The 13,221-nt window shown below is 43.2% G+C and overlaps 1 protein-coding gene across 1 annotated transcript in view; it reads right to left on the minus strand.

Annotated features, from left to right (window-relative positions):
- Nucleotides 1-13,221, minus strand: part of celsr3 (cadherin, EGF LAG seven-pass G-type receptor 3) — a 131,321-nt gene that overhangs the window by 61,007 nt on the left and 57,093 nt on the right. Inside the window, 3 exon segments of the mRNA XM_034209136.1 lie at nt 6,434-6,591; nt 7,201-7,289; nt 7,951-8,066. Coding sequence (XP_034065027.1) covers nt 6,434-6,591; nt 7,201-7,289; nt 7,951-8,066 — 363 coding nt within the window.

The following is a 13,221-nucleotide window of genomic DNA, read 5'->3' on the forward strand; positions in this document are numbered from 1 at the left end:
CATCCTATACAGTTAACCATTGTTGTTCTCTACCGTCCACCAGGCGCCTTGGGGGACTTCTTGGAGGAATTAGATAATCTCCTCTCACTCATCCCTGAAACTGGCCCTCCCGCTGTACTTCTCGGAGACTTCAACCTCCAGACGGGGAAGATAGACGAACTAACATCTCTGTTAACCGCCTTTGCTTTCTCACTGTCTCCGTCCCCACCAACTCATAAAGCTGGCAATGTCCTTGATCTCATATTCTCAAGGAACTGCGCTACTTCTAATCTCTCTGTAAACCCGCTCCACACATCCGATCACTTCTTCATTTCATTCTCTCTATCCCTTTCCAAACATAACAAACTAATCTCTTCTCATCCTGCACTTGTCCGCCGTAACCTTCGCTCCCTCTCCCCCTCTAGCTTTGCCTCGTCGGTGCTCTCAGCCCTCCCTTCCTCTGATTCGTTCCATCTCCTGCCTCCAAACTCTGCTGCAGAAACTCTCCTCTCTACTCTCTCATCCACTCTGGACTCGCTCTGTCCTCTCACATCTCGGCAGGCTCGTCAGTCCCCTCCTGCTCCCTGGCTAAATGATGCACTGCGTGCTAATAGAACCATCCTTAGGGCAGCAGAGCGGAAATGGTGGAAATCCAAACACCGTGACGACCTCCTAACCTATCAGGCTCTCCTCTCCTCTTTCTCTGCTTCGATCTCTCAGGCAAAAAGCACTTTCTTTCAAGATAAGATCCAATCTTCCTATTCCAATCCTAAAAAACTATTTTCCATCTTCTCCACCCTCTTGGACCCTCCAAAAGCTCCTCCCCCCTCCTCACTTCTGTCAAGCGACTTTGTTACCCACTTTGAAAAAAAGGTTGATGATATTCGCTCTTCTTTTTCTGACTCACCTTTACTCACCGCTGGGTCACCAGACCCTCCTTTCACCAACACACTGACCTCCTTTTCCCCTCTCTCTCCAAGTGAGGTTCTTACCCTCATTACCTCTGTCAGACTATCGCTCCTGATATTCTACCGTTTCTCACCCATTTCATCAACACTTCTCTAACTTCTGGTCACTTTCCAAACAGTCTCAAGGAGGCAAGAGTAAACCCTCTCCTAAAGAAACCCACTCTCAACCCGTCTGATGTTATAAACTACAGGCCTGTCTCTCTCCTCCCGTTCCTGTCTAAATCACTTGAACGCGCTGTCTTTAAACAACTCTCCTGTTATCTCAATCAGAACAACCTTCTGGATCCGCACCAGTCTGGTTTCAAGGCAGGTCACTCCACAGAAACTGCTCTCATTGCTGTCACGGAGGAACTGCACACTGCCAAAACTGCATCCCTCTCCTCTGTCATCATCCTATTGGACCTGTCTGCTGCATTCGACACGGTGAATAATCAGATCCTCCTTCGCACTCTCCAAAAACTTGGAGTTTCAGGCTCTGCACTTTCCCTCCTCACCTCATACCTGAAAGACCGTACCTACAGGGTGACTTGGAGAGGGTCTGAGTCCGACCCTTGTCAATTAACTACGGGGGTCCCTCAGGGCTCTGTTATTGGTCCCCTCCTCTTCTCCCTGTACACAAACTCGCTCGGATCAGTCATTAGCCCGCATGGTTTTTCATACCACTGCTACGCTGACGACACCCAATTAATTCTGTCCTTTCCCCGCTCAGAGACCCAGGTCGTTGCACGCATCTCTGCTTGTCTAGCTGACATCTCTCAGTGGATGTCTGCTCACCACCTCAAGCTCAACCTTGACAAGACTGAGCTGCTCTTCCTCCCGGGAAAAGATTGTCCCACTCTTGACCTAACAATCAACATCGGCACCTCAGTTGTTTCCCCGACTCAGACTGCAAGGAATCTGGGTGTGATCCTAGATAACAACCTGTCCTTCACTGCAAACATCGCTGCTACAACCCGCTGCTGCAGATACACGCTTTACAACATCAGGAAGATACGTCCCCAGCTGACACAGAAAGCGACTCAGGTTCTGGTCCAGGCTCTCGTCATCTCACGCCTAGACTACTGCAACTCCCTCCTGGCTGGTCTACCTGCATGTGCCATCCGACCTCTGCAGCTCATCCAGAATGCAGCGGCTCGTCTGGTCTTCAACCTTCCTAAATTCTCCCACACCACTCCGCTCCTCCGCTCCCTTCACTGGCTTCCGGTAACTGCTAGAATCCACTTCAAGACACTGGTACTTGCTTACCATGCTGCGAATGGATCTGGCCCTTCCTACATCCAGGACATGGTTAAACCGTACACCCCCAGCGCGTGCACTACGCTCTGCATCAGCCAAACGACTCGTTGCGCCCTCGCTGCGAGGGGGACCCAAGTTCCCATCGGCAAAAACACGTGGGTTTGCTGTCCTGGCTCCAAGATGGTGGAATGAGCTCCCCATTGACATCAGGACAGCAGATAGCTTGCACATCTTCCGGCGCAAACTGAAAACTCATCTCTTTCGACTCCACTTCGAGCGTTAGAACTATTAACGAAGCACTTTTATACTAATAAAGGACTGGCTTATCTAAAGCCAGTTGAGTAGCACTTGAAATGTTTGGCTCTATGAAACCTGATGTACTTATATGATTCTGTTTTCTTCAAGGTTGTGTCTTCCTGGTCGAATGTACTTATTGTAAGTCGCTTTGGATAAAAGCGTCAGCTAAATGCAATGTAATGCTTTAGCGAAAAAAAGAAGACAGTTGTGTTGTCGTATTTTCTTTGCATTATCTTCCCTCCCCTCCAATGTGAGGTTTTCCTTTTGAGCTCAGTTTGGCAGCACTAGTCACATGCAGAGCCAATAAATGCCAGTGGATTATGAATTGAAGGAACCCAGAAAGACAAAAGGCGCCTCAGTCGAGCAAACTAGATATTAAGTGCGAGTTACAGCAAATATGAACCGAGTGCCATTAAAAGAAGATGTCGAGACAGTGATGGGAGGGCAAGCTGTTAACGGTGAAATACAGATGAAACGGAGGAGGAGTGTTGGAGCGTCAGGCTTTGGCCTTCCACTTTGATCTGTCTTCTCTTGTCTTAGCCTCACTTAGCGCTGACAGAACAAAGCCAACGTGATTACAGCTCACAGAGAAGAGGCCACACATCTACGCTACGACCGGCTGCTCTCTGAGTGAACGGGTGGATATGTGTTGTGCACTTGTTTGTGTAGACATTTAGTTTGGTAGAAACAACCTATACGTTGACTACAGAACTTTGACAAGGTCAGATAGACAGTAGCAGATTTCAAATGTTATTGTTTTTGTCCTACATACATGTAAGAGAATGATTGGGGGACGGAGAGAGAGAGGCTGAGAGTGATGAAAAGGACTGAACATTAATAGCAGGCAGCAAACCATCAGAGAGAGACAGACAGACATGAAGGGGTAGAATAAGTCAAAGTCGGGCTTATTAAAAGCCTCAGGTCCCCATAGATGATCCTACAGTCACCTCATCACCCTGATCTGTCCAATAGCAAAAGTCTCTGTCAAAGTTTGAGCAAGAGTTTAATAGATTAGAGACTGCTCAAATGGCATTAAATGGTGTTCATTTTAAACTGTGATCATCTCACAAGGCTTAGGCAATACAATAATGAAATATTATATTCTATCTCTGGAAGCTGATCATTTCTAGCTATTGTAAGGACAATGGCCCATCAAGTGAACATAGACACATTTGATCATATCATTCTCTTTGTTCCATTAATTAATTTCACAATAGGAAGTAACTAACATTATACGTGTCATCTTAAGGACCTAGGTACAACAAAAGCAATCAAAATGGATAATTGCATGAAGAGCTAAATGTGAGATGAACATAAGGAGTAGGTCTTGAATCAAATTGTGAAGACTCAAAGTCAATGTGTTAATGGCTACAAAGATGCGGGCACATCCTTAATTGATTGAAAATTGAAAATCTGTAATACAAAAAAATTGTATACAATGCAAGTTCCAATATTGCATTGTGATTGGGTAAGAAACATACTTAAATTCACTAAATGCTACAGTATAATAAAGATTTTCTCAACAGCTTTTGTTCTGGATGACTTGTAGAAAGTGGTGTTGTGTAATTATGGTTTCTTGGGTAAACAGACCAGACTGGGTTACATCTCATGACAATTAAGAACATGCCCACTGCCCCCAAAGAAGATCTGAGGAGATTTAGTTGAGCTGCAGAATTGATTGATCATTATTTATTTTACTCTCAGCAGGGGTGTGATGAGGGTTTAGAAGAGGTGAGATGCAAAGACTGGCACAGTAAAAGAAAGGGTTCACATATCGCAACATCAAACTGTATCGATATGAACAGTATTTTCTCATCCTGTCATTGGAAATTAAATCAATATACCTTAAAAGCTCCATATACAGGCTGAACCTAAATCCCTTCAAAGCCAATACTTCCTTATAAAGTAATACTACCACTCAACATGACTTAATACTTGTAATCCAGCAACCTGTGATGTTCACACACTGAGCAGCTTCATTGGATTTCTACTTAGTGAAAACTGCCTTTGAATATCTGTTAAGCCTCCGATGAGTCACAGATGATGTTTAATGAAAGTTGTCTTTGCAAAGAAGCTGACACACATCGTTTAAAAAATCAAAAGACCAACAGCTCAGGGTTATTGACTACTCAGTGTTTCAGGCGCTGCTAGAGAGTTTTATGGAGGAATTCAGCTGAATATTTGTGTTCACTAGGCGTTTGGAGTAATCAATATCTCATAAATGACAGAGATGAGACTTTGGAGTTAATTCCATGATGAGATCAACATGAAACTGTATAATGATAGCAATGACACGTGACAGTGTTATATTACATGGCACGTGTCAATGTATTATATTCTAACTCTGCCTTTGGTCATATCCTCCAATTGGTAAGTCATGTTAGAGTTATTATTCAGTGAGTATTCATGCATGTGATATTTTACACAATAATGTGACTTTCATATTCAATCTTAATCTGCCAACAACTACATTAAACAGGCAGACAGCTAAATGCATTTTAGTAGTCTGGTAGTATTATTAGCTTTATATTAGGGGTGCACCGAATGGGAACTTCTTGGCCGAAACCGATACCGAAAATAGGAAACAGTTGGCCGAAAACCGAATGCCGAAAGGCCGAAAATGATTAATAGAAATATATATATATAATATATACATTTTTTACCAATGTTGTTCAGCTACCTGATTATGGAAATAGACATGATTATGGCAAAACTTAACTTAAATAATAATCACTATTATGGGTCCATAAAACATTTATTCAGCACTTTTGAATGCATACAGTACATTTATATATGTCATGTATTATTGCTAAAAAACATTATATCGCAGTCTTAGTGTCGCCAACTCGTTTCTAATATGCAAAGACAACAAATGCGTCTATGATGTGTTTTCGATCCGACGAGATCTCTCTCCCCCGTCTGTGTGCGAGGGGGCGGGGCAGTTTACACACACCCAGCTGCTACATGCAGCGGAGCACACTGCGGAGATGGCGGAGAGAACGCGCTCCGAGGTGTGGTTAAACTTTACCCGTCTCGATGTGGAGAATACTTGTTACCATAAGTGCAATAAGAGTTTAGCATGTAAGCACGAGCAATTTGTCTAAACATTTAGCAAAAGTGCACCGCATGCAGACGGAGGAATGTACCGGGTTCGACCGTCTTTCTAGCAGCTCTGTAGCTCCATCACGAGTAACGTTTCCACGTCAGGTGTTATGTATGCTAGCAGCAACACACGGAGTTAACTCCATGATACAAACATGGGTTAATGATTAGAGGAAACTGAGGTATTTAGTTTGTTAAAATTTCAGCTATTCTGTTTACAGTCTGTCATCAGATTATTTAATACGATTTATTAAAGGCTCAGGGCAATCTCGATGACAAAGGTCAATGTCCCCCCCCCTGTGAGCCAACCGCGAGCATGGTCGCCGCGTCTTTATTACGTCATCACAACAACACGTTAGGTTACCAACGTAAGCCTGTTCTGACATTCGGTGATATTTTTTCGGTGCTAAAGGCCCTTTCGGCCGAAAGCCGAAAGGGCCTTTTTAACCATTTTCGGCCGATAATTTTCGGTGGCCGAATATTCGGTGCATCCCTACTTTATATCAATGGAAGGTAAACAGGTCATATGGGCAATGCACCAATTTTTGAAAAGCGGTCTAATCTATATGTTCATATGCAGCTGATCCTGTAGTTTATTTAAGAAGTTGCTACTGCATTGGTTTGTTAGACCCCACAGTGTGTTGAAGGTCATATTTGATGATTTTTCCAAGATACTGTATGTGGGGTACAGTGCTCTGACTGCAGATGCATTTGTATAATGGACCAGATGAATCCTTTTAGTTATTGTTGGGGTCATTTTTCAGGTGTGTTTAGCTTTCAAGCCACCACATTTTAAGACAAAACAGGAAGAAATACATAAAGATGGTGGGCTGAAAACAAGATGAACTCACTTCTTGTTGCTGGTCTGTTTGCCCTGTGCGGCGCAGCTGTAATTTCCGAGCTGTGTACCGAAGCGAAGCGACAATGCGGTGTCACAGTCGTCCACGCTCACCACGGCAATCTTCTCATCTGACGGACCCTGGGCCTCGCCGCTCATACTGCGCTTGGGCTGAACACAAACAGATGATTGAAAACAGAGTACCGGGGAGCAAAAAACAAGAAACACCAGACAACATGCAAGAAATGAAACAGCATTTGCTAAATCTAGAGGTTTATATCACTGCAGTCAAACACTACACAATAACATCAGATTAGATTCAATATCTACGCTGCTACTGCACATCAGGTTAGAAAGAAAAGGGGAACATTTGAGTTAGTAACACGCACTGAGGATGGGTAGGAAAATAATGGAGTAAAATAAGATGGACAACACATTCACTCTTTACTTACTGTGCGCTGGTGAAATAAAGAAATACAGAAGGAGGAACAGAAAGAAAGAGAAAAGGATGTGTATGTGCACCCTGTCACACACTCATACTCACATAGCGTGTAGCTGGCTGAGGAAATGAAAGAATATGAAGAAAATTAAAGGAGATGTGTGGCGAATATGCATGAGTGGAATGGTTTCAAGCAAACGCCCACATGAAAGTATGCACACACTAACACTTCATCTGGATTCAAAGTGCAGTGCAAATAATCACAAGTAAAACATCAAAGAATAGCTGACAACAGAAACAGAAAATGTTAAATGGTGTATGACACACAGATGTAGACGCACCTTGTTGTAGTAGTGGATGTGCACAGTGTGCCAGTTGCCATCGCTCACACCGCCAGGCAGGAAGGGACTCACCTGGGTGGAGGATTCACCTGCAGGAGGACCCAGGGAGTATGTGTCAAAACTTAACTAGGTCATAACGATAATTTAAAGGTACATTACAAATAGATTTGTTTTCATCTAAATGGACTTATTAGTGCTGTGTTTGCTTTTGATTTGGTTTCATACAAGTACATTAAGCCCTATAAATGATTTTATTTGGAAAATAATTGTTCAAACCTTTTATACCCTTCTATTTACCGCTTCAATTGGACAGGTAACAAAACATTTATGCAAAACGGGCCACAACTTCTGTAGTTTTAAGTTTTGTTAAGTTGTTGTTGGCAATGGTTAGCAGGCTGAAGCAGCAGGAGAAATATGATGACTTAACTATATGACTGCTATTTAGGGTCTTTACTCATTACAGTATTGTGGTTTGCCATTCCTGCAGCGTGGACTTAACCAAAAAGAACACAAATCACACTGAAAGAGTGGGAATCTCTCAAAGTACCACATTTGACTTATCTCACCGAAAATGTTGAGTAAACCCTCCCACCCTCCACATGTTTAGATACAATCTGTGTCCTTACCCTACTCCTAAAACATAAAGAAATGAGACCACACATGTCTCTTTCTCTGTGGGAATATTATAAATAGAGAAATACTAGAGCCCCACAGAAACACAATCACACATAAGGTTATACTGTTTAGTACCTGTGGAGTATTTGAGCACCACTTGTCCCGCTTGGATCTCCAAGGCGATGAAGTCGTGCTTCTCATTGAAGCGTCCGTTATAGAAAAGAAGACCACTGTTCTCCAGGGTGGCAAAACTAGAAAAAGATCACAGACATAAATCCTTATAAATATAGTGCATGTAATAGGAGTATTTATATTATGATCGTCCAAAAAACACAGTCAAAAGAAATCAAGTATACTGTACGACCCAGTCACATTTTATTTCAACCAGCAATAAAAACAACTCCAGTAAGCCTCATCAAAGGTTGAGTATAGACTAGGCAGGCTGCAGGCCTCCTCTCCCTCCGGCTGCTCAGGAGAGTCATACTTTAGACTTTTTATAGCAAGGCCGAGGGGACAAGGGGAGTCCAAGGCTGCCATGTTAACACACCCTGATCAAAAGAAGATGTTTGCTTTTTTGATACTACAGAACAGATGACACATCTTCCCTCCTGGCAACAAGATGCAGGGAGACTCACACTGCAAAAGATGCCTTCATCTAGTCGCAACTTGTTTCCAAAATACCCACTGCAAAAAAATATTCATCCAGTCTTAAAATGTTCTGAAAATAAATGTCTTCCTTTATGAACTTATGGCATAAACTGAAGTCATTTGGGAGAAATCTTTCCTCTTCCTACTTTATTGTTGGTATCTCTATTTTCCATCCTTGGCTTTAACATCTACCAGAGATCAATGTGAGAGTAACAATATCTGCATTACTGCAACACAGCAGTGTGGAGAAGAGCACTTCATCAATACTTCTATCACACTTGTATACGCCTGATATCTGAGAATGTTGTCATTGTATAAAATAAACCCTGGGTTATTGAATAGCTAACATGTGTCCTGTTTACATGCTCTGCTGTAGCTCCAACAGCATTGTGGCATCCTATCTACTGTACGAAGATGTCATCTCTTCAAGCCATTAGAAAAAGATGGGAAAAGAAGTGAGCTTTGCAGAGTAGATGGAGACTGTGCATGATTCAGTAAAGCAATAATGTTCATTAAGGCTCATCAGACATGCATTCAAATGTGTATTTCTTCAATTCTCTCAGCTGAGCAGCTACTGACAACTTGAAACATACAGTAGTTGCAGCACCCTCCTACACACGATTTGCATACATTAGGACATATCGGAAACGCGTGATAAAATCTGAGGCAGAATTACCGCTACTGAACGTCTCAAGCTGCTTTTGGGTGAAAGATGAAAAAAGGATATTTCTTTACAGTGGAGAAATAAACTGCTGGGGGAGAAAGTGTGTGACATGAATAATGAGTGAGTCCTGTTTGGCCCTGATGTGGAATCCAGGCCAAGGAGTTTAGCCAGCAGCAGACAGGAGACTAAATTAAACACTGACGTGAGGGGAAGAAGACTCCCAGTCAGTGCATCTACTGTACAGTTTAGCCCGGACAAAATAGTATAAACTATACCCGAAAAAATTGGATTAAGATCAAGGGCTTAATTGTCTGTCTCATGAAAGCCTCACCCACCCAACTTTAGAAATTCTCAGCCCTCAGCCAATCACCGCTGATTCTGTCAATTCTTTAAGAAGGTAGCTGAAGACATACCTGTTTAGAAGGACATTTGGATAAATGTCACTGTAAATTGTATAAAATGTAGTATTTTTCACTTTGTGTTGTGTGCTCAGGTAGTTATGTTATCCTCTATGATTTTCTTCCTATCATTTGAACAGTGCCCTTGTAAAGCACTTTGTGTCATTTGTCTATGAATCCATCTCACTTACTTCCTAGAGCAACACACTGAAACTGCTACAATAGGGCAGGGCAGGGCTGAAGTAGAACACAACACCCTTTTAAAAAGACACCCTGATGGTAGTTGTAGCTGCTCACTTTTTCCCACAGTTTGGGAGTTTTAACAAAGCTGCCCCCATGACTCCAAGGGGAGAAACGCCTCTTAATTTCTCACAAAGTAAGCTTCTCTTCAACAACGAACCAGTCACATCGCCCTTTAATCCTTGACTTACAATCACTGCCAGACTGGAGGTCACATATCAATGAAACAGATCCTGTCATGACTTGGAGGAGTCAACTGTACTCTGCTATTTACAGAACTGTGTGAATAACGTGACTGTTGAAAAACGTATTCAGATATACCCCAACCAGAAGCCCTGGATGACGAAGGAGGTCAGAGCTCTCCTCAAGGGCCGAAACATCGCCTTCAGGTCTGGTGATAGTGCTCAATACAGTGCAGCTAGAGCCAACCTGAAGAGAGGCATCAGGGATGCCAAAGTAGCCTACAAGAGGAAGATTGAGGACCACTTCACCAACAACGATCCACGGCGGGTGTGGCAAGGTATACAGCACATCACCAACTACAAGTACATGCCTTATCTTTCTTACAGTGCAGACGCTTTTCTGATTGCTCCTGCCTCTGCTTACTTTTTATGCTGATTTTCCTATTCTTATTCTCTGAAAACTTCGAGCAGCGGCTCCTGGACATTAACTTATCACTGGGACAGTTCATCTTCGTAAATAGACGGAGGGTTTCAGCCATATTTCAACATTTTTACGACGACCTCAATCTTACAGTAGCGTGGCCTAGCAACAGCTAAAGCCTGGTAGGCTACTGCTATTTAGCTTAAGCTAGTTGGTAGCAAAATGCCTCTGTTCTCTACAGATGACTTCCACAAACTTATACAGAAGATGACTGTGTTGGAAATGAAAATGCAACGGTGTCTTTCTGATGACCTGGATAACCTGTCCTCTTCACACAGCAGGGTAAGGACCAATAGCTACTCCAAAAGTAAAAGGCTAGAGGGAAAGCTAACGACTGGGCCTGAAACTCTGATTGTGGGTGACTCTGCTGTAAGAGATGTAAAAGGTCTGTGTAGTAAGAACAACACCAAAGTACTCTGTTTTCCCAAGGATGTGGTCTCTGACTTGGCTGAGAAGATCCTGCATATTGGGGCTGAACATCCGACTGTGAAGAATGTGGTACTGCACATTGGAACAAATGATGTTGTGAAACAAGAGTCAGAAATGCTGAAAGAAGACTTTAAATATTTGTTGGAAACTGTCAGCTCTCTAAATGCGGAGGTGTTCATCAGTGGCCCTCTACCGCCAGTCAGAAGAGGAGTGGAGAGATTCAGCAGATTGTTTGCACCGAACACCTGGCTTTCAACGGCCTGTACTGACCATTCTGTCCATTTTATTGACAATTTTAACTTTTTCTGGGACCGCAGACATCTTTTCAAGGCAAATGGAGTTTGCCTGAACAAGTCAGGAGTGAAATTGTTTATCTCTAACATATTCAACTGCCTAACGGCCCGTACACACAGCAGCTTTTGGCGATTTGTCCATCGCTTCCAGCGCGTCTCCGCCCATTGACTTTGAATGGGGATGACGTCACTTTCCCTCGCTTGTCGCCGAACTGCATTGTGGGGGGGCGATGCGAAGATTTCCAGGATTTTCAGGATGTTCAGGATTCCAAAGTTGAACAATGTTCAACTTTTGAGGCTGAGCTGGAAGCGACAACCAATCAGATCCGTTTATGCAAATCTGACAGTTCAAGCGCTAGCCAATCAAACCGCGTGCAAGCTGGGAGAACCAGACCCGCAGTTCATTTCTATATTCCACAAAAATGGAGGAGAAGTTAGTTATTGCAGTAGCAAATCACCCGGTTCTTTATGACCAGTCCCTATTTACTTACCGGGATACAAACCGGAGGAACCAGGCATGGAGGGAGGTGGCAGAGGCAGTGGGTGAAACTGGTAGGTTTTCGCTTGTTTGGGGATTTTATATCCAGTTTACTTCGTTGCTAGTTTACTTCGTTGCTAGCAAGCATAGACAGTATCATTAGCCAGCATGTAGCATAAAATAGCACCATAAACATTAAACTCATAAATGTTCAAAATGTTAAAAAAATAAATGTTCATCATAGCCCTTCCTATTTGACAATAGTGTAGAAGAACCGGGTTTTTTTGCTTTGTATGTCGGGGGCGGGATATTCATGTGATATTCATGTGATTGGTTGTTGGTATTGAAATCCCCAAGCTGTCAGACACGCCCAGCTCCAGGATTTTCAAGATTTGGTCAAAGCTGCTGTGTGGACACACCGTAAGTCATCAATCTGTTCCCTCTGCCAAGGACAAGCGGTAAGAGGAATCAAAACAGGAGAAAGACACAACACATCGCGCAGAAAACCCTGAAGAATTATCACTGCACCCGCCTGAGGAATGTTCTGACTGATTATAGGAGACCTATGAGACACATGGAGGAGTCTCCACTGCCCGTCACCCCCCCCCCCCCCCCCTGTCAACGCCTTTGAACCCTTTCACCCTCGCCCACCCTCCTGGAGATTGTTGAACACATGAAGGAGATACAGAGGTTTGGCACTGATTCCTTCCTGGAGTTCAATAGAGACGCGCACCATCTCCCCCGTCTTCATCAAGAAAGCATCTGCAGTCTCCGAAGCCTGATAAGGATGTGTGTGTACAAAATGCAACAAACTCTTACTGATATGTGCTGGGTCCAGGCTCAAGGGCGTATGGCACTCTCAACTCTTTCCAGGACATGTCGGGGCCCTGCCTGCCTATAGCTTTGCCGATATCTGTGTTGATAGGTAATAGATTAAGAGCGGTGAATCATCTTAGATACAGGAAGCGCTCAAACGTTTGTGTGAGTTTATCTAATTTAGCAGTGATTCCATGTCAGCCACAGCTTGTTACAAAAAACATGACTGATAGTGTGTTTAACAAACTTAAACTAGCTTTCTTAAATGTCAGGTCTTTGGCAGGAAAAACATTTTTAATCAATGATTTTATCACTGAGCACAATCTCGATTTTATGTTTTTAACAGAAACTTGGATTGAACAAAATAACAGTGCAGCTGTTCTTATCGAATCAACCCCTCCCAACTTTAGTTTTATGAGTCAGGAAAGAATGCATAAGAAAGGGGGTGGAGTTGCTATTCTGTTCAATGATTCCCTTCAATGCAGGAAGACATCGTATGGAAACTTTGATTCTTTTGAATATGTGGCCCTTCGGCTGAAATGCTCCTCTCGAGCTCTGTTCCTAAATATCTATAGACCACCCAAATACTGTGCAAGCTTTTTTGATGAGTTTACTGAACTGCTGTCTATAGTGTGTATTGACTTTGACCGTCTAGTCATTGTTGGTGATTTTAACATCCATGTTGACAACCCCCAGGACAGAGGGGCTAAAGAAGTGTTTTGTGTTCTTGATAGCTATGGACTGACTCAGCATGTGACGGAGCACAATAAGGGGCAC

The sequence above is a fragment of the Gymnodraco acuticeps genome, unplaced genomic scaffold (assembly GCF_902827175.1).
Source record: "Gymnodraco acuticeps unplaced genomic scaffold, fGymAcu1.1, whole genome shotgun sequence".
In the NCBI taxonomy this organism is placed as follows: domain Eukaryota; kingdom Metazoa; phylum Chordata; class Actinopteri; order Perciformes; family Bathydraconidae; genus Gymnodraco; species Gymnodraco acuticeps.